This window comes from Strongylocentrotus purpuratus, unplaced genomic scaffold (genome assembly GCF_000002235.5).
Source record: "Strongylocentrotus purpuratus isolate Spur 01 unplaced genomic scaffold, Spur_5.0 spur5_scaffold_10, whole genome shotgun sequence".
NCBI lineage: Eukaryota > Metazoa > Echinodermata > Echinoidea > Camarodonta > Strongylocentrotidae > Strongylocentrotus > Strongylocentrotus purpuratus.
In genome coordinates, this window is record NW_022145595.1 from 8,883,801 (window position 1) to 8,906,229 (window position 22,429).

Genomic DNA, 22,429 nt, shown 5'->3' on the forward strand with positions numbered 1-22,429 from the left:
CAAAGATACGTTCCAAATGGCACAGGTATGCATTAAATTTATCCCCCGCATTTTTGTTGTTGAAAGGGTAAAGGTATTACATGTACAAGTCTGGGGTAAAGTAAATGAGTTAATGCCTTATTGGCTCCAAACTGACGATTTCTCAGCTGTGCAGTTGCCCTAGAGTTCATGAGCAGGGGGGTGTTTCACAAAGATCTTAAGTCGAACTTAACTCTAAGTTGGACTTGAACATTATGGAGAGCCATTTGTAGCCTTAAAATAAGTATATTCAAAAGCGAAAATCCAAGTATTTTAGACTTTTTATAAATTCCACATCAAGAACATGAAATTTCCTTGATAATAGAAAATATGGATGATTTGAATCAACATATAATGCCTTTTAATATAACTTTTACAAAATATTTTCATAGATGCTCAGGCTTTCCATAATTGTTAAGTCCAACTTAAAGATAAGTTCAACTAAGGGTCCTTGTGAAATACCCCCCAGTTCTTGCAGTCTCAATCAAGTTTAGGGGTTGTACCCGTACTGTGTGTTGGTGGGTGATTACAAGACATAATTCTATAATACAAGGGCATTAGTGTAAGGACAATACCAGCATGCTAATTTGCAATGGAAGGGTCCTTGTAGGCAATGATTGATAGGTCTATTCTCATTAGAGAGAAGGATTAAAGTTTACCAGCTGTGGAGAGTTAAAGGGAAATCTTACCCTTGTAATAAGTTGATTTGTATGAAAGCAGAAAACAGAAAAAGTATAGCAAAGTTTGAAATGAATTGGACCAATAGTAAGAAATTTATGAAAGTTTGAAATATGAGATCACTAAGTCTATGCAAATCTCAAATTGGTAGTAATTAAAATGAACTAAGGAAAAAATATTTGAAATAAAAAAAAACTTTTGTTCACAAGCACCTGCTTCCAACGTCCAACATTTTCTGATGTATATTTTTTTTAAGATCTCTTGTGAGCAAAATCTTTGTTTACATTAAAGAGACTGCCTTTTGTTCTGCCAAGTTCCTGAATCATTAAATTTGTGATGACATATAGGCTGCGTCAATATTTATTTTAAAGAAACTTGTCTAGCCAGCCTTTAATTGTCTGACATTGCACTGCCCTCATCTGTATTTGTATGTACTAATGAGCAAACCATTAAAGTGATGTAATTTAAAGGTCATTTATCTCCCTAGGCAGGGACAGAATTAAAGGAAGAGTCCAGTCATGTCTATATTCAGTGATGTCTGCTTTGTGAAAAAGAAGCTCTATCTCGATTCAAAGTTCGCCGATCCCTCTATAATATTAGATAAGTGAGCTGCTGAAGGATTTTTTTGGGTCAACCCTTCAAAGTGAGCTTAAATATGGAGTCCTTTATTTCATACTTTAATAGGCATGGTGACTTCATCTGTGTTTTCACTCTATTTATGCTTGTTACTTAGTTGATACATGAAGGTTGTTGAGATTGTAACAATTCCTCAATGTAGAATCTTTGTTCATATTTTTGACTGCAGAGCTGAGAAAATGTTGTTGATGCAAGTGGCTTTTTGTTGTCAAATCTGGGAGCCCAAAAGTGCTCTCACGTAATGATAATAATATGTTAAATTTATATAGCACATTACTTAATTTATTAGATATATAAGTGAGAACTTTTGTTGTGTACATACGGAAAATCCTTGACAAGAATTTTACAATACGGTACTGCATTTACTAAAATTACATGTTATCTTGCAAACCTAGTGTGATCTGATAAGACTGATATAATTTAATATGATTTGATTTTGATCTCTGCAGACAAAACGTGATCCAGCAGGAAGAGAAAGAAGCGAGGATGAGGCAGCTGATTGCTCCTCGGAGCCGAGACTCAGCCATTGATGCCGACTCACAGGAATGGCAGATGGAGATGGTGGAGTTAGAAACAGTCAAGGTATGGTCAGAATTTAATATCAATACAGTCAAACCGGTCTATAGCGACCGCCCAAGGGAAACGCAAAAAGTGGTCTTTGTGGACAGGTTCCTTTAGTACATGTTTCAATGAGAAACCATTTTTAAGGGAAACAAAAAATGTGCTTGTTGTCGAGAGGTGGTCTTTGTAGACAGGTGGTCACTAAAGCAGGTTTGACTGTAGTTATCAATTGCAGAGGTGTTGTGGTTTAGGGGATAAGTCACCCGACTGCAGATCACAAGGCACCGGGTTCAAATCCCAGCCCAGCACTAGTGCCTTTGGCAAAACCGGTAGGATGCGAACATAAATGTAGTTTGCTGAGATCATGCCTGGCTGGAATTCTCCCCAGGAGAATGTGCATACATTGTGTGCGGGCAAGCCTGAATCCGATGACTAGGGTAATAATATATTTGTAAAGCACTTTCAGACATCATCGGTGTATTAAGCGCTATATAAAAGCGAAATATTTTTTGTTATAATTAAAGTTCCATGAAAATTATGATTATGATAAGGAGTTCAGTAACGTTGTCATTGTCTTTTTTTAATACAGTTATAGAATTATAGATTAGATTCATCAATTGGCATCAAACCTTTCTTCTGCATCATAAAGCATTGACACACCCATATCCCTGAAATATTCATGGGTAAACAAATCAGTATTCACACAAAGTGACTCATGAAAGACTAATTCATGGGTTATAAAAACAAGATAATCAGCTCCAAATGCAGGGTTTGTCGCCAACAGGGGCCAGAGTGTATATGGCCTTCTCAAATTCAAAGTTACCCCCAAATTGTCATAATTATTGTATTAAAGGGGTATAAACAGAACCTTCCTTTGTTCATCAAGTAATTATATGATATAGAAACATATGTTTATCTCCCTTAGGTATGATTTCTTATGGAAGCCTGCCAAAATTATACACATTTGTTCTGACGAAACAGGTGTTTGGAAACAAGCTTGTTTTTAGGGATTAAAGAATATTAGGGTATCAAATATTAAGAAAACTTTTAAAGACCAGGGACCCGTTTCACAAAGCCCTTTTTCAATGACAAATGACAAAAATCAGTGACAAATCTGCTCTGTCACTGATGACAAGTTTTGTGAAACACCCCCCAGTTGTTGAGGAGGGCTCAATATTAGCTATTCAAGTGCAAAAGATCTACTGATATACAATGACCCTTTAATTACAATTATTAATTTTTTGATATGATTATTTTATTAAAAGCTGTAGCAGGACCCCATGCTGTTAAGAATATATGATTCAGAGGACATTTTTTATATGACACTCATCCACAAAGGAAGAATGAAAAAGCTCCAAATATTTTTCACCTTTCCTGAACTTGAACCTTCTCTTTAAAATAAAAAGTAAGGGTTCTGATTCTTGGCAACGATATGGTTTACCTCTACATGTAATCAGTATACTCAGCTCTCCAGCCTGAAAAATTTTCCCCCCTTATTTTTCGTTTTACATCACAGGATGATGGTGATATGACGATGCTAGGCTTCGACATCGGAGACTGTAACAAGGATCACCAGTTCCCTGATGATTGCTCCGTCGTCATCACAAAGGTTGACAAGGGCAGCATTGCTGATGGGAGATTGAAGTACGTTCTTTGTACCATTTAACCTATCCCTAAGACCTTGTTCAGACATGACGCAGAAAAATTGTTACGTTTTTTTAAAAACGTAAACGTAAAGTGTGATACGTGACACATCTCTGTATCTTATAACAAGGAGCTCTGTTAACACACGCAAGTTTTTTTGTGGTGCTTTACAGTGGCATATCTAAATGAGCTTTAACAGACGGGGGTTTGGGGTGGTCATTTATTGCTGTGAAAACCAACGTGTATTATACAGAGAGGTAGATGGGTTTGTTTTTTAAAGGGGAACCCCACCCCAAATAACAGGTTGGATATAAACCAGAGAATGAGAGCCACAAATAAGTTAGAAAAATCAATATGGTTTCAATGCTAAGGTTGAATATAATTCTTCACAAATTGGCAACTCCTTTGTTTGTTAGTGTTATGAAAAAAATATCATTTATGCAGAATGATACAAAGAAACATATGTCTTCTTAGTTTTTGATAAAGCAATGTATTTTTTTTCACAAGGGAGATGTGTCAAAACTTGTATATGCTAAGAATTTTAGGCCTAGGTATAAAATTTGCTTAGGAGAAGAATGGAAATTTATGACATTATTTGTACAAAATATAAGGCAAATGTTTTTTAATGAAAACATGACTATTTTTATTCACCAAGACTTACTGTTTTTTATCTACTTTATTTCCCCAGAGTGAATGACTGCGTGGTGAGAGTGAACAATGTTGATTTGACGAACGGCGGAGATTGTAGCATTGCAGTGCAAGCCGTCAAGAACAACCGAGGAGTTCTTAACCTGGTGAGAACACCACTCACGTTTCATACTTTCATATCACGTTTTATATCACGTTTCACATGTTTCAATAAGAAAATTATTAATTTACACTTTTTTTAAAATCTAAAGCTATATGTAGACAAGGTCCCTCCATCTTGATCACATGTTTAGAGAATATCTGAAAAAATTGGTTCTACAACCTGCTTCAAGTTCAAGTTCACTTTATTCAATACTTGCAAGGAAAACAACATATAAAAGTTAAAAATATAATACATGTACATGTATCAATATATAACATGAGAATAACACAAGTGGAGTAGACATGAAGAACAAGGGGAAAACATTACAATCTCTCATGTCTTTGAAGCCCCTCTGCACTACTTGCGCCCTCTTTATAGCAAACAATGCCTAATCAGTCACCATTGGTCCCCCATGGTCCCCTTTTTCTTACACATATATAAAACTAAGTTCCAAAAATTGTGTTTATTAATCCTATTTTGCATTATCAATTGGAAATGCAACTCACTACGGTTTTACTAATGTGTATTGGGATGATATGATTAAATTGTAAATTTCAAGAGACATTAGTGAAAATGAAATTTAATTTGTATTTTATTTATTACATATATTTATAATGATCATTGTGTCTTCTGTCAACTTGATCATTACAATCTCTCATGTCTTTAAAAACATATAATCATATGAAAATAAATCCCAAAACTTGAAGATAATATGTACTGCGCCTAGAAACAAAGTATTATGTGGATTATGAATGTGAGCTATTATTATTATTATTATAAATGACATTGTTCCTTTCTCTTAGGTTGTGAAGCGACGCAGGCCCTCTAATGTTCGTCATCATCCAGTCAAGCTATTCTACGGGGGGAAAGAGCATGGCCTTGTCCTTGATAATGGTATCTTCATCAGTAGGATAGTGCCTGGCTCTGCGGCAGCTAAAGAGGGCAGTCTCCTGCCTGGTGACAGGATACTCTATGTGAGTATACAGGATGCTGCATGGAAAGGAAGTGGGGTGTTGTGGTTCATTTACTCTGAGAGGTTGGGGGTTCAAATCTTTGCCTGTTATATTTGTCCTTGTACTATTAAAGCCATTTCATTTAGAGTTGCCACAGGGGGGTGTTTCACAAATACTAAGCTCTACTTTAAGTTGTACTTAACTACATGTATGGCAGGCCATTCATGCCACTGTTTGCTCTCACCATTTACTGGCATGGGTCATAAATCATAGTCACAAATCTACAGAATATACATTTTTTTTGATAATTCATTATTAAAGGAAAAAGTATTATCTAAAGATCATAATGATGAGAGCAAACGGTGGCATGAACGGTCTGCCATTGTTAAAATCAACTTAAAGTCGATCTTAGTCTTTGTGAAACAGCCCCAGGTGTAGTATCTCTCATCCCTGGTTGACATGTATTTAGTGGCTATTTGATAGGAAGAGTTCCTTGAACATATGAGTTCTTTATATTGGCTGTTAGTTGCAGCCAGTTTGTTTATTCCTGTAGCACTTTTAATGGCATACCTTAGAGACATTGATTTATGTATGATATGGATTTGCAAAACAGAATCTTAACATTTTCCAAAATTCAAACCAATGAAAGTGATGAAGTGTAAAGATGCATTCCATACTAAGGCTGTGTGCATTATATATGAGATAACTATGATAATGTAGTTCTGTAAGACCTAAATTATTAAACATTTTAGTGTTAAATGAAAAGGCAGGAAGATTTACAAACTGTTTATATTTGTTTTGTCTTTGATTAGATTGATGGATACCTTGTGGAAAACAAGTCTGTCACTGAAGTCGAAGAGATGCTATCCTCGACCAGCGAGTCAGTGATGCTGAACATCGTCAGGGTAACGGCGATGTCCATGTCATCCAGCACCAGCCCGACAGTAGAGTCCATCCAGAGCCATGACACGTCCTCCTCCAAGTCCAGCCTGACCCAATACCTACCCCCGATGGAGCTCGCAGGACAGAAGTCGGACAGGAATGGCAATCTCCAGCAGCCTCCAAGCGCCAAGGACGAGAATGTCAAGCAAGCCCTGAGGGCGTTTGTCCAGCGCAGGGAGAGCATGCATTCGAGGGAGAGCAGCCATGAGTCGGCCAACAGCGGTGAACAGACTCCACTGGCATTGTCCAGGCAAAATTCTGTCAAGGAACAAATGCACAACCTGGACCCGAAGCGCGACAAGAGAATGACGGTGGGGGATTATCCGCAGAACTCGCTAAAGAGGAGTGAGCTCGGGCAACGTGAGAGCAGAAAGTCGTACTCTGGACGTGAGAATTTAGAGTTTATTTCGCATCCCGGTCATTCCAATGGACAATATGATCATATGCGGCATAGTGTAGGAGAGTACGTTAGACCGTCGTCACCGGGTGCAGTACTGCGTCACGAGAACTACCGTAGTGATGGGAACCTCATTTCTTTTAACGATAGTCCTCATGGAAACGAAACGGCACACAGACCTCAGGATGGTGGCCGGAGAGATGTTGCTCACGCAAATGAGGTCAAGAAAGATGGACAGTCACTCACCAATGGTGACCTTCGACCTCTTCCAGGGTCGAGGGGGAGTCCACGGGAAGGGAATCGTGAGAGTCACGATGGGGATTTTTCTCAAGAGTACTTTGTTAGAACTGGTCCCCACAGGGAAAGCATCCACAACCGACACGCCAGTAAGAGCCTAAATCGCAAGAGGGAATTCAATCCGTGGAGCGAGCCGAGCCGCTTCACGTATCCGGCACGAGTGCCCAACAACAAGCCTTCTTACGAGTCCAACCAATCTCATTGGGAAGATTGCAACATTGAAAGTGTACGTAATAGTCATGTAAATGGGAATGTGCAAGTATCGAGACCTACATCACAGGATTGTTCCCCGAGGGACTTCCATGCCTCATCGCCTCATATGCAGCAGTCGGTACTCTCTGGGCACACGCGAAGCTGGTCTAGCAGCAGTGGACGTGACATGGAAGCCAATTTCAGGCCTGAGGAATATGCATCATTTGACAGGGAGGATAACTTTCATGAGTGGGATCAGAAACATGCATCCAATGACGTTTCCCCAGGAGATGCTGAAAGCAAAACAGTGCCTGTGAAGCACCCCAAACAGCAAGTTCTTGTCAAGGACCACAGTACTTGGCCCCGATCTCACGGGCCACCTGATCCTCACAAACCGGGACGTAAAAAGCGTAGAAGGGGACCAATTCCAGACATGACCCCAAGGAATGATAATATTGAAGCGATTGTTAAGCCAACTCCACCCAGTCGTACATCATCATTCAAAGCCTCGTTGAGACATGTGGAGCCATCGTCAGCATCCTCAAACGGATCAGAATCTAGGCGGCAGTCATCAACTGCAGGGTCAGACGGAAAAAGTCAGGGGTCACTCCATACAGCGCAAAGCCCGACTGTCAAGGTTTCACCCATCAACCCCTCAAGTCCTATGAATAATATCAATCGCAATGGCAATGGCAGGGACTCGCCAAAGCAGAATGGCTTCTTCCTCTTTGACTCTCCTCACGAAAACACCAAATCGTACGTTTCCGTGACCAAAGATGTCACGCAGGCTGTGGCCTATCGTCCTGTCTCGGTTACATCCGTGTCGCAAATCAAATATTTACCCAGTGAAAGTGCAATAGTGCCCCGAGTGGACCCTCCCACTCACGCCACATCTCCGGGATCCTACTCTAGCCAAAGGCCACCAGAACCACTCCAGATTGTCCGAGCAGATCCAGTAGTGACAGTACCACCTTGGGACACCTCGTCGCTCCCGTCGGAGTCGGGAACTCATAGCCACTACAACACCTGGGCACACATCTCCATGCCAACAGAAGCCCAGGTGATTATCCAGCCTGTCACTGTACCCAGCTACAAGGCCATCAGCTATAAGCTACAGTCGGCCATCACCAACAACCGCTACTACCCGGACAGCCCCAGCTGCCAGCAGCCACCATCACCAGGCCTACCTGACTTCGACCCCTTCCCGAAATACCCCGGAGAGCCGATCAACCTCTCGAGGACATCGTTGCCTGGGAGCGGGAGAGGACACCAGCACGATTACAGCACGGCGTCTCTGCCTAACAAGTTCACCAGGATTCAGTTTCCCTGCTATCCCAGTCGCCCTAGTCCTGGACCTTCCAGCTCCTCAGATATTGGTAAGACATCTCCCATTACCCTCATCTGGGGGGCATTATTCTCTTCATTTAATTTGTTGCAAAAGATATTTTACATGGGTTTGCCACACCATGCCTAAATTTTCTTCAAACATCGTGATTTTGTCATTATTAAGTAAAATAATCATTTTCAACATTCTTCTGTGTAAATTATATAGGACGCGACACCTGTAAGAAAAAATGGGTTTGGAGCCCTTAAGATGTTTGTGGAGGTGCCAAGTATTTCTTTATCGATCAAGCAAAAGCAGCCCTCGAATGCAATCCTTGAATTCTTTGTCTCTCTTTTGTTTTTTAGCTTCTATCAATTCTGGACACAGCAGCCCAACATCACCAAGTGTGATCGATGACTCTCCTTACCTCTCTCCTGCCGTCTCGGTAGAAGCCAGTGTCACTGTCACAAGTCAAGGGTAAGTCCTTATGAAGAGTCGGTGGTTTGTATTCATGAAGTGGATGGACTATTAAAGGCATTGTTTAACAATGTTAAATCTGAGATGCACGGCCCTATGTGTTATCAGTGTCTGTGATATGGTGTAACATTGAAGCCCTATAAAAATCACGCTTCAAAATGATCAAGAAGTGCTTCAAAAAACTAAAAATCTTTGAGTGACCGGTTTTTACCATACTCGTTTTCCCTTATAGACTGTTGTGTTATGAAAACCGTTAGGAAAACGCAAAATTTGGATTCGATTTCCAATCATAAATATCTTGATAATCAGACAGGCGATCAGCTTGTAAAAGTCATGGGTTCCTGACTGACCTAAAGGTTTATAATTATTGTTGCAGCATGAGCTAAATTCAGGATTTGTTTCAGAATCTGAGACAAAGTTACCGGATCCCTTTAAAGTTTAAGCTTGATTAACTCGGTACGCTGATCATGGAGTACCAACTGCAAGCTCCTTTTTTTTCGGGACAAATTTCTATGATTCTGTGACTGAATGAAATTAATCCCTTCATGGAATGAAAAAGAGAAATTTATTTTGTAATGTCATGACTACTGTTCATTTAATTTAGAAATTTCATTATTTTTTCACATGATGAAGAGTTTGGCAGATAGCGGTTGATATATCAACGCACTAAGTCCACAATTAGTCAGGACTTTGTTCTGGGCTAAAGTGAATACACTTTTGATAATGAGTACCATTTTATTTTGCTTATATTAAAAAAAAATCCTATTCTCTGTCATTGTTTACCCGTGTAATGCAAGGCCTTGAATTTCCAATGTTCGTAAAAACTTTAAGATTAACAAACATAATTAACTTGAAGAGGGTTTGAGAACTAGACTGGAAATTCAAAGGTCATGGGTTCTAATGTACTTGGCAAGGCATAAATCTACATTCGCCACTCCATACCCAGGAGAGAAATGGGAACCTGGTAGGTTAACAATTTTTTTGTCTTCAAAAGATTAATTGCCCATATGTCCTCATGGTAACCATATGAAAGGAATACTCCTCAGGGAGTGGAGATGGAGCACTCTGTGCATCAATGAATCCGATGACAGAGGTACCGGTAATAATAATAATATCTGTAAAGCACTTAGAGACGATCTTTCATACTAAGTGCTATACAGTGCGTCCCAGAAAAAACTAAACCGAGAATCATCGATGTTGTTTCATTTATTAATTATAATTGTGATTAAGTTATGATAAAACATCGATAATTCTCGGTTTATTTTTTTCTGGGACGCACTGTATAGATCCATAATAATTTATGATTAATTCCTCCTTTTGTTTTTGCAGTGGACCTAACGATACTCGTCTGATCGAGATCGAGAAGACGTTGGAGCCGGGGCTAGGCTTCAGCATTAAGGAAGCCGGAGGAATCTTTGTGAATACCGTCACAGAGGGCAGTCTTGCAGATAGAGGTGGACTCAAGTATGGAGATCAAATACTAGAGGTATGCAGTAGGCTGGGGGAGGAGGGGGAGGAGAAGGGGGGTTCTATGAAGGATAGTCCATTAATTCAGATTTTACGGGATACTCAACAGTCTATTCATACTTGTTGCAACAGCTATTTTTAATGACAAAGAAATTAAATACTCATTGAGTATCACCTAGTATCAAGTACAAGTATATAAACTTCATTTGCGAAGCTCCCTTGGAAGATTTTAGAAGTTTGTGTTCAAAGTCGAATCATAAATTTGTGACTCGTGTTCAAGTAGATGTAGGCATAACATTGCTGAATAGTATCACAATATGATAATTTTTCTTGGTGAAAAAATCAGTCTCCCACACATCAAAATAAGTAACTTAATCCCAGACAGGCCCCCATATACCACAACATGACAAATTTTTGATCAGCCTGCCTCTGTGCTTCAATGTTAGTATTCATGACATTCGTAACAATTAATAGATACATCAGGGCCCCATTTCACAAAACTTGTCAAATGACAGTTTTTGTTATAAGCTAGTGAAATCCTTTCTTCTGATTGGTTATCAGCAGATTTGTCACTGATTTTTGTCACTTGTCATTGTAAAAAGGCTTTGTAAAATGGGACCTAGGTATATCATCCTCTCTATTTTGCCACCCTTACAGGTAAATGGAATCAATCTTCGTCGTGCTACCTACGACAATGCTGTGCAGATCTTAACGAGGGCCGGAAACAGCATCTGTATCAAGGTGCAATACAACAGGAGCAGTAAGTCCACAATTCTTATTTTTTGTGCCTCCGCCACCGAAGGTGGTGCCGGAGGCATCATGTTTTCGGGTTGTCCGTCCGTACGTCCGTACGTCCGTCCGTCCCGTTTGACCGTTATCACAATATCTCAAGAACCATTTAAGATTTAAACTTAAGACTCGGGAATAGTATTTATCACCATAGGAAGACGATCTGATTAGATTTTGGAGTACGTAAGTCAAAGGTCACAGGTCACAGAGGTCAACTTATGAAATTCCTTGTATCGAGTTTGTTAGCGCGATATCTCAAGAACCATTTGAGATTTAAACTTCAAACTTAAGGATAGTATGTATCACCATAGGAAGACGATCTGATTACATTTTGGAGCACGTAGGTCAAAGGTCAAGGGTCATAGAGGTCAACTTATGAAATTCCATACATTGAGATTGTTATCATGATATCTCAAGAACCACTGGAGATGTAAAAACTTCAAACTTAAGGATAGTATGTATCACCATAGGAAGACGATCTGATTAGATTTTGTAGCACGTAGGTCAAAGGTCAAGGGTCACAGAGGTCAACTTATGAAATTCCATACATTGAGATTGTTATCATAATATCTCAAGAACCGCTGGATATTTAAACTTCAAACTTAATGATAGTGTGTATCACCATAGGAAGACAATCTGATTAGATTTTGGAGCACGTAGGTCAAAGGTCAAGGGTCACAGAGGTCAACTTATGAAATTCCATACATTGAGATCGTTATCGCGATATCTCAAGAACCACTGGAGAATTTTCACTTCAAACTTAATGATAGTATGTATCACCATATCATAATATCTCAAGAACCACTGGAGATTTAAACTTCAAACTTAATGATAGTGTGTATCACCATAGGAAGACAATCTGATTAGATTTTGGAGCACGTAGGTCAAAGATCAAGGGTCACAGAGGTCAACTTATGAAATTCCATACATTGAGATCGTTATCGCGATATCTCAAGAACCACTGGAGAATTTTCACTTCAAACTTAATGATAGTATGTATCACCATATCATAATATCTCAAGAACCACTGGAGATTTAAACTTCAAACTTAATGATAGTGTCTATCACCATAGGAAGACAATCTGATTAGATTTTGGAGCACGTAGGTCAAAGGTCAAGGGTCACAGAGGTCAACTTATGAAATTCCATACATTGAGATTGTTATCATGATATCTCAAGAACCACTGGAGATTTAAACTCCAAACTTGTTTAAATTGCTCTATGGCGGAGGCATCATTTTCGACTGCGCGCAGTCAAAATTCCATCTAGTTTTATTAATTATTACCTCTATTGCCTCTTTTAACACTCAGTGCAAGTATAGAAGCAAGTATATATCATAAATCATCTTCTCTGTCTATTGTTGATCTCCAAAGCACTATGAAGCCTTTCATGAAGATCTGTCAAAAGATTACCAGTTTTGTACACCGGGCTTACACCCTACTCTTTGCAAGAAGTGTAACGTATTAATGTGCATATAGGGTGTGTCTCTCCTTCAAAGGGGGCCTCAGTTAACGTTTTAGTCCAAGGAATGGATTGTTTTCCCTTGAACCTCCATCAAGAACAGAGGGGAGGGGCGTGCTTCCCCGCAATCATTTTTGCATTATTGTCTGCTCAGCGCGGGACTTGAACCCACGTGCATGACGAAAGCCCCGAGAGCCAGACGATGATCCAATTGCGCCACACCGCCTCCTCATGTTCATGTATGTAAACCATCTTGAGGCTTAAAGCAGGACTGCACTACTTGTAGCTAATTGCGCCCTCTATATAGCCAACAATGCCTGTGTTACTCGTGATCCCCCATGGTCCCCTTTTTCTTATGTTTATTGAGAGCTGATTTGATGAGATAAGCACCTGCCAGTGACCATGCAGGGAGGTCTAATCCCTCCTGGCCAAACTAGTGTACAGGTAAAGACAGGTGTGTGGAATCTCCATGTTTCCACTTGCTACATGCCGGTTCTCAAATAACCCTCAATCCTCCAAACACTTTCTCCCTATCTAGAAATGGAAGATGACCATAGGAGCTCGATGTGTTCCAGCACTCAGTCCACCCCCATCGCCTCCCAGACCAGCACCAGGACCAACTCACCAACCCCTACCATCACTCCTCCTACCCCAAGGGCTAGCAGAACACAGAGGTAAGGCATTAATCTTCATTTGCCACACTCGACCCAGGTGAGGTAAATGGGCACCTGGCAGGAATTAATTCCTTGAAATGCTGGAGTGCTGTAATAGCTAGAAATGCCTATTATTATTATTATCAAGTTGCCTTCTACTGGTTCTTCATTCTACCGGTTGTCCGTATAGTTCCCTTATTCCGGTCTGCAAACATACTCCAAACATACTCCAAACAAATTTAGCAATACATATGTTAAAGCCATGATCAATTTTTTTTTCTTCCCTACTATATCTTCATAGAACATTTGATTGTACATCTAAATTGTAAACAGTGATAGTTAAGAATCTTTCAGATTTTAAAATCTTGTTTTGCTCACAAGCATTGATAAATTTATATGCATATATTCTTTTGGGGGGACGGGAGGGCTCAATTATTCTTGCCATTTACAAGACAACAACTTTAGTATGACTTTCTTCTTCTTTGGATAAAAAAAAAAGTACCGCTTCCGATTCTGAAGAAAGCTGCACTGTCGACATCATTTCATGCGAAGTTACAAAATTTCATAAGTCCTGTAAGTTCTGCTTTCATGATGTGAGAATAAATACAGTCATATTTCATCTTTTTGGAGTCTGCTTGGTGTTTATGGTAAGGGGAATAACTTCTGTGTTGGATTGATGTTATTTCCGTTTGGTGGTGACTCGATCACTGGACATAATACAGTACATCTACTTTTATACATAGCAGTGTCTTTGGGGGTATCACACTAGATGCTTGTTTTGCTATTGCTGTTATTTTTCTTCAAACTCCGGGCCCTGTTGCACAAAACATACCATCAATGGTAACTACCATGGAAACCTTGACTTTGATTGGCTGTTGAGCCCTGTTACCATGGTAGTTGCCATCAATGGTACGTTTTATGCAACAAGGCCCTGATGTTACACTGGGCATGAAATGACCATATAAAAATCAGCCAATGTTATAGGTTGACCTCTGAAGTATTTCCAGTTGATGAGCTTTGAGTCCATTTTTTTTGTTTGCTAAACTAGCTGAGCTGGACAGGCAGTAGTATTTCATGTTGTGTCCCATTGGCAAACTCTTGTATGAAGTATCCGTGTCATGTGAGATGTTTTGTTTTGCAGTGAATCAGAACTGGGATCAATTGTACCTTACGCCTTCTACAATGATATTAGATCTGAATGTTTCACTCTATCTCAATCAAATACAAAAACAAAATCAAATCAGCAATGAGTTAGTCTAGTGATTATTATGATTAAGAGTATTATTATCATTGTCGTCATAATTATTATCCTCATTATTATCCTCATTATCTTCATCTCGTCGTCATCATCATCATCATCGTCACTACTATTTCATTACTGTCTTCTGTACGAAGTCTGTAGGAACTAGGGGTAGTTATTATCATTGTGACTGTCATCATCATCATCATCATCATCATCATCATCATCATCATCATCATCATCATCTTCTTCTTCTTCATCATCATCTTCATCTTTATCATCATCATCTTCCATCATCATCATCATCATCATCACTACTACCATTTCATTATCATTTCCGTCTTTTGTACGAAGTCTGTAGAAAGTGTACGGATAGTTCTTATCATTGTGACTGTCATCATCATCATCATCAACATCATAATACTGTTTATCTTTCTTTCTTTCTTCCAGTATCCTCTCTTCCTCGTCATCTGTAATGTTGAGTGAGCCTCGGTTTGTCTTTCTCGCCGGGGGAAAGGGCGGGGGAAGCCTGGGGATACGGATGTACGGAGGAAACAAAGTGGGCATCTTTGTCGCCGAAATAGAACCAAAGAGTCCCGCTGCGAAGTCGGAAGGGCTTTTGATTGGGGATCAGATTATAGAGGTAAGTGAAATAAATCGGGAGTGATAGTTTTCTTGTAAATTTTAAAGGGATTGTTTAACAATGTTTCCAGTTTACAAATCTGAGATGCATGGCCCTACATGTTATCAGTGTCTGTGATATGGTGGAATATTGAAGCCCTTAAACAAATTGCGCTTCCCCAACAGACTGTAGTGTTGTCAAAACCGTTAGGAAAACAAATTTTTTAAATTTCTATTTCCAATCATAAATATCTTGATAATCAGACAGGCGATCGGCTTGTAAAAGTCATGGGATTCCTGAATGACCTAAAGGTTGATAGTTATCATCGCAGCATGAGCTAAGTCCAGGATTTTGTTTCAGAATCTGAGACAATGTTACCGAGTCACTTTAAAAAAGAATATATATGTTAACTTTATTTCTGAATGATCTCATTTGCAGATCAATGGCGTTAATCTGAGAACGGCTACGGCTGAGAGAGCTGCTATTGAGCTCCAGAAACCAGCAGAAGAGGTCAGCATCCTGGTCCAACATAACCTATCAAGTAAGTACTTTGTAAACCAAGAAGGATTCTGTGACAGACCCATGCTTCTCCAATATTTGACTGACCATCATACAGTCTTTTAGTCTTATTTTATATAAATGAAAATTAGAAGAACTTTGAGTATTCTTTGAATTAAGGCTGCGACGAGTACTCTCACTGTTGACAACTACCCCAGTACGATTTCTCATACGCTCACCCATGCCCGGCAAAGCACCGGCACGGTACTGTCAGTAAAAATGTTTCCCAGCTCAATCATACACGGGTTGTCACTATCAACTCACCACTAAGAAACTAGGACCAAACTAGCTGCCAATGTCCAGATTTCTGTTTGAACTTGGAGGATAATTTGTCTGTCATCTTTAGTTTTAAAAACAACATTGTTACTATTATTTATGAGAAGTTCACAAGCACAAATCGGCGCCTTCAATTGCAACTCGCAGTAAAAAAGCGTGGGTTTTCGTAGCCGGACCTGGCATGCTTCCTACAACGTCAGCAATAAAAAAAAAATCTGAGTAGTGCCATCTCTTTGTGCCTGTTGGCGTAAACATGATTTATCGTTGGCAAGGAGTTACGAGTGCTGTGCAGTATGGCGTAAAATCACCACAATTGAGAACGGGGGAAGAGTGTGCTTACACAATACGTGACGACAATCATTATTCATCCCTTTTATGACTCATTTTGTCTAGTATTCAACAAGATCCAGAACCGCAACTGCGATGAGCTGTACGTCAAGGCCTTGGTGGATTTCTCCGCAGAGAAGGAAGGCCAGCTGTCCTTCAAGAAGGAAGAGGTCCTGGTCGTGGAAGACACCATGTACAACGGTTCTCTCGGGGTATGGTTCTCTTGGCTTATCAACCACGAGGGCAAGAAGTGCAGGGGCCCCGGCGGTCAGATTCCTAGCAAGACAGCGTAAGTATCCGCAACCCCTGGGGCCAGTCTTATAACGAGTTGTGATAGATCAATTGTAACTCAACGAGTGATTTCAAGTTGGGTGTTAGTGTAAGTGTTTAGAGCAGTGAAGAGCTATTAAATTTTATTTGATCGCCAGACAACAAATTAGCGTCGTTCGTGCGTTGACTGTTGTGCGGGTACAACACTAACACCGAACTGGAAATTGATATTTGCTTAATCCCGAGGGGCTAGTGTTAGTGAATAGGACATTTGTATGTAAAATATTAAGACAAGCCACAAAGGTTGGTTCAGCAGAAGACAATTTTGCAAAATTGATAACACTAGCTACCGGAAGTTGACAATATTTAGAGGTCAAAGCCTTAACACCAGCTGATTTCCATTTCGGTGTTAAGGGCTGGTGTTAGTATTTATTAAACACTAACACCAGGCCTAAACACCCAACTTGAAATCATTATCAGTTGCAACTGTGTATTTAAGATTTAGGAAATTGTATATAGATTTGCCATCAATTTGTGTTGCTAACTGGGTGGGGCTTATCGTGAGTGTACACTGATGATTGGCCAGCTGTCAATGTCACTTGACCACTCCAAAAATTTGTTAATACGACATTTCTTTATAAGATGTTGTTTTCTAGTCTGTGCACTCCTTTCCCTGTATGATTATTTTTATCCAATACAATGTTTCTTTATATAATTTAATATAAATATTCTGGGCGTAAACAAATTGCACTAGTAGGATTAGTTAAAGGGATCGTTTAACAATGTTAACTCTGAGATACACGGCCCTACGTGTTATCAGTGTCTGTGATATGGTGTAATATTGAAGCCCTAAAAAAAATTGCGCTTCAAAATGATCAAGAAGTGCCTCAAAAAAGTAAAAATCTTTGAGTGACCGGTTTTACCATACTCGTTTCCCCCAATAGACTGTAGTGTTATGAAAACCGTCAGGCGAACGGTTTTCAAAATTTGTAATTCCAACCATAAATATCTTGATAATCAGACAGGCGATCGGCTTGTAAAAGTCATGGGGCTCCTGACTGACCTTAAGGTTTATAATTATCATTGCATCATGAGCTAAATCCAGAATTTTATTTCAGAATCTGAGACAAAGTTACCGGATCCCTTTAAGGAGTGAAAAATCAAATACTTTGGACATGTGATAAGGCACCAAAGCCTCTTAAAGGATATATTGGAAGGAAGAGTGGAAGGAAGTAGACCTAGAGGGAGACCCAGAATCAAATGGGAAGAGAATGTCAAGAACTGGAGTGGACTAAAACTGCAAGAGTGCACCAGAATGGCAGAAGATAGAGAGAATGGAGAGATGTTGCAATCAGCCTCCGAAGCGGGAGAAAATACTTAGATAGATAGATAAATAGTCTGGACAGGCTATCAGTGGTAGAATGTGTTAGAGCTTGAGCGTTTGCTTTAGAATTCTTCTCATCTTACTGATAGTTCCACCAGGTTAATGGATTCATGTTCCAATTGTTTCTCTTTTTTCTAGTCTCCACCGTGAGATGGTGAGGCGTCGCCTCCTCTCAGAGGGGATGCAGGAGGAGGAGCTGAGGACCGCATCCTCCCGGCGCAGCTCCGGCCCCGCCCGACGCAGCTTCCTGAAGCGCAAGAAGAAACACCAGCACAACAACTCCAAGGACAGCAGGGAACTCAGCGAGGGTTCCATGACGGACGTCCCCGTACATGAAGGTACTAAATTACTTCTGCTCATTTCTTTCAGACATTCGAAGATCATCACATATCACTCCTATCTTGAAATCTCTGCACTGGCTCCCTGTTCAACAACGTGTGATCTATAAAATTCTACACTTAACCTATCGTGCACTAAATGACTAGCTCATGATCATCACATAATAATAGGCTTAAAGAAATATGTACCAAAAGAAATTGGGGGGGGGGGGGGGAGATAGAGCATTTGCATCAGCAGCTCCTTCTTTGTGGAATAAGTTACCTTTCTCTATTCAGACGGCCAACACTCTTTCTACTTTCAAAACTGGGCTTAAAACTCACCTGATGCTCAATGCATTTTGTTAAATTTCAATGTTCTTTTTAAACAATGCATGCAAAATGAATAATCGCACTGTGCCACATTGTATGTACCTTGACACCATGAAGTTGTGTTATCTAATGCAAGTTAACATTTAATATTCCTTTAATCTTAAGTATGTTGAATATTAATTTGAATTATTTGTATGCGCCTTGAGCATCTCTAGAGATGGATATGTTTCGCTTTATAAATATTGTTATTAATATGATTCAAGACCAAGAATGAGTTGATGAACTCTCTTACCTCAAATTGGCAACATCTGTAATTTTCTCTCATCGCTATATTTCTTTTTTCTCACGTAATGTCATTTATCATGAATGAATATAATATGCAAAGAATTGTGGTAGAGATATTTAGAAAATTACCGATTTGTATGAAAATGCAAGGATTTTAACTGCTTCAACACGTTACGATTCGAAGGATCTTGATGCCTGTTTTCTTTATATAAATCCTGTCGGTGCTTTTTGATAATGCAGTTCTTGTTCATGTATGATCAGAAATTTCTTCTCCTCTGCCCTTTTTTTCTGATTTTGTCCAGGACTTAGGATTGAAGGTTTCTTTTACCGACGGAAACATATTGTCTAAATAGGCAACATGGATGATTAAATTCATCATTTGCGCTCTCTTTTAACTAAATGGCATGCTCCTAAAGTGAAATACCCACAATAGTTAGGCTGAATAAAGAAGAAGAATGATTGCACAGATTGCAAAGGAAAGCCAACATAATCTTGAGAAAGTCAGTGATAAATTAAAGCATTTGGTAAACCACTGTACCGTTACATGTACCGGTAGAAATTTGAATTGATAGGCTGTACATGTACGTTATCGAGGATACAGTCAGATGTTGAAAACATTGGTAATTTTATCTTAATTACAGATGCAAGTGTCCCTACATACCTGAGGGTGGAGCCTCTAGACAGTAAGTTTTGTTAAATATTTATTTTTTTGTTTTCCTTTTTAATAATGATAAGAATAAGTCCATATATATAAATAGCGCAGCCCCTAACTAAATGAATATACTCTACTGCGCTTAATACAAAGTATAACATTATTACCCTGGCTAAAGCTGAGCTGCCATGAAAAGGCGCTAAAGCAGTCAAGGAATTTCTTCCTACCAGGTACCCATTTACTTCACCTGGGTGGAGAATGGCAAATGTAGATTAATATCTTGCCAAAGGACCTTAGTGCTGCGGTGGGACTCGAACCGCGAACCCTGTGATCCACAGTCCGTCGACATATCCACTAGACCACGACACCTCGACTATAATGATTCATATTATTTGTAAAGTGAATAAATTCAATAACCTGATATTCATTTTTATTATCAACATAATGGGATTCAAAGGTCTCTTCAGAAAGTCTAGTCTTTAACATTTCATTAAAGAAAGAAAAAGCCTTTCGTATCTTCATTTAAATCTAAGTAAAAAAAGAATATCTATTGAGGATCAGTTAAAAACTATAACATTGCCCTCTAAATATTCTAGGAAAAATGAAATATTTTAATTTCTGAACTTTATTTTTTCACTGAAATTTTTTATCTTCCAGTGCACATCAAACGGCCTGTCATTTTGCTGGGGCCTTTAGTAGAGAAAGTCGCTCTGAAGATGACGGAGGAATCGCCCAACAAATACTTCAGAGCTTATCCAAGTAAGTCCAACCCATCTGTTTTGATGATTGATATTATTTATGATTAAGTGATTATTAAAACCATTCGTGAAACTCACAAAAGTTTCCTGGAAACACATGTTTCTTGGGGGTGTTTCACAAAGATCCTAAGTCAAACTTAATTCTAAGTTGGTCTTAAACATTATGGAGAGCCATTTGTAGCCTTAAAATCAAATATATTCAAAAGCAAAAATTCAAGACTGAAGGTATCATGAAAAGATGTGTTGAAGAAAGAATGCAGTAAAGTTGGTCTAAATGAGGAGTATTCTGGAGACAAAAAGAAGCGAAGGGAGGGAGTGTCATCATGTCTTGAAAGTCAGTAACCCATTGTCAGAGGGAAAATTCTCACTTTAATAGATCATGATGATGATTAACCATGTCTTTTAGTCAGGATTGTAAATAATGTGTGTTATCCTTCATCCTTTTCTGCAGAAATGGTACAGTCGGCAAGCCACATGTTGGAAAAGGACATCGAGAACGGACTCATCCTAGATTACCAGCGAAAGGACGGCATGTTTGAGGTCATTAACACATCGGATGTCAAAGATATCTGCAAGAAGGTAAGTGATGCCTGGGACCTGTTTCACAAAGCCCTTTTTCAATGACAAATGACAAAAATCAGTGACTAATCTGTTGATAACCAATCAGAAGCAAGGATTTTGTGTTTATGCCTCCGTTACGAAGTAGCCAGAGGCATTATGTTTTCGGGTTGTCCGTCTGTACGTCCCGTTCTTGTAATCGCGTTATCTCAAGAAACGATTGATGGATTCCTGCCAAACTTGGGTCATGTATGTATCTTGCAGAGCTAATGAACTGATTAGATTTTGGGGTCACAAGGTCAAAGGTCAAAGGAACTTTGTTTTTTTCCTTGATGAAAGAGTTTACCAATAGCAGCTAAGAGTTTTCTGTAAAAGGTATAAATAAATCTGCGTTTGCTCCTTAAGTTGGCAACAACGATGTGTACTTTCCACTCCACTCATAGTTTAAAAAAATATATATGTGTATTGATTGAAACAGTTTGAATGAAAATTATGAAATGAGGCTTACAAAAATCACAAAAAATGAACAAGAACTTCAAAGTTGAGAAGCCACATTGTAAGAGAAGTGTTAGGCAGAGGTTCCTTGCTGTTTGATCTAGTAACAACTGGAACGGGCTACCCCAATCGACAGCACCATCTACATGTATTAACAGAGCTCTTTAAATCTGAACTTGAAAAGTATTGGCATCACTATCCTCTCAATTATATCCCTTATTAACGTAACTAGTGCTGTGATTGTCAAAATGGGCTCATAAGCTGATGCTTCAAGCCTCAGCAACCAAGTAAACCAAGTAAATTGCCAATTTGTAATTAAAAAAGTAATTACCGGTATGACTTTGACTCTGCTTTGCCTGCCTTACAGGGTTGTCATTGCATCCTAAATGGCCTCAATCCTCATGTTGCCGAGAGACTTCAGAGACTACAGCTTCACCCCATCGTTATCTTTGTCAAGTTCAAGACAATCAAGAACATTAAGTAAGTATTGTAGATGTTAATCAAACAAAATTGATAATAATAATAATATTATTGTTGGATACTTATATTGTGCACATATCCATCACCGAAGGTGCTCAAGGCGCTCCAACCAAAATCAATGATTATTTCACGAGGTGATGGTGATGTTGATAGATATGAGTAGGAGGAGGAAGACGTTAGACATTGCTGATGATGATGATGATGACAATGAAGATAAATTGTATTAATGATATCAATGATAAACTTTTGAATTCTCTCATCTTATAGGGAGCAGAAAGATCCTCACTTCCTCCGAGAAAAAGTAACTCACAAACAAGCAAAGGAACTCCTGGAGGCTGCCAATAAGATTGAGCAGGATTTCAAGTCCCTCTTCTCAGGTAAGTCAATTCCCCCCCCCCCCCCCCCCCCCCCAAAAAAAAAAAAAAATCTTGCATCTCTTACAATTTTAATGTACATGATATATTCAGAAAACTTGTGTAGCAACATCTTATTTGAAAATTGATTTTGTTAATTAATAATAATAATAATAATATTAGAGATTTATATAGCCCAGATATCCACCATACAAGGTTCTCAAGGTGCTCCAATATTACCCTGG

The 22,429-nt window shown here is 39.2% G+C and overlaps 1 protein-coding gene across 2 annotated transcripts in view; it reads left to right on the forward strand.

Moving 5' to 3' along the window:
• The window catches only part of LOC100891173 (disks large homolog 5), a 39,408-nt gene that overhangs the window by 11,486 nt on the left and 5,493 nt on the right, over positions 1 to 22,429 (forward strand). The window contains exons 4-21 of one of the 2 annotated variants that reach the window (XM_030979392.1): positions 1,782 to 1,914; positions 3,410 to 3,537; positions 4,226 to 4,331; positions 5,131 to 5,301; positions 6,093 to 8,484; positions 8,798 to 8,909; positions 10,239 to 10,395; positions 11,034 to 11,136; positions 13,165 to 13,300; positions 14,970 to 15,162; positions 15,580 to 15,682; positions 16,369 to 16,591; positions 18,095 to 18,294; positions 19,530 to 19,571; positions 20,198 to 20,299; positions 20,750 to 20,877; positions 21,719 to 21,831; positions 22,099 to 22,208. In XM_030979392.1, the coding sequence (XP_030835252.1) occupies positions 1,782 to 1,914; positions 3,410 to 3,537; positions 4,226 to 4,331; positions 5,131 to 5,301; positions 6,093 to 8,484; positions 8,798 to 8,909; positions 10,239 to 10,395; positions 11,034 to 11,136; positions 13,165 to 13,300; positions 14,970 to 15,162; positions 15,580 to 15,682; positions 16,369 to 16,591; positions 18,095 to 18,294; positions 19,530 to 19,571; positions 20,198 to 20,299; positions 20,750 to 20,877; positions 21,719 to 21,831; positions 22,099 to 22,208 (4,652 nt within the window). Of the gene's footprint in view, positions 1 to 1,781; positions 1,915 to 3,409; positions 3,538 to 4,225; positions 4,332 to 5,130; positions 5,302 to 6,092; positions 8,485 to 8,797; positions 8,910 to 10,238; positions 10,396 to 11,033; positions 11,137 to 13,164; positions 13,301 to 13,778; positions 14,093 to 14,969; positions 15,163 to 15,579; positions 15,683 to 16,368; positions 16,592 to 18,094; positions 18,295 to 19,529; positions 19,572 to 20,197; positions 20,300 to 20,749; positions 20,878 to 21,718; positions 21,832 to 22,098; positions 22,209 to 22,429 lie in introns of those variants that run through there. The other variant, XM_030979393.1, reaches the window with a different exon arrangement.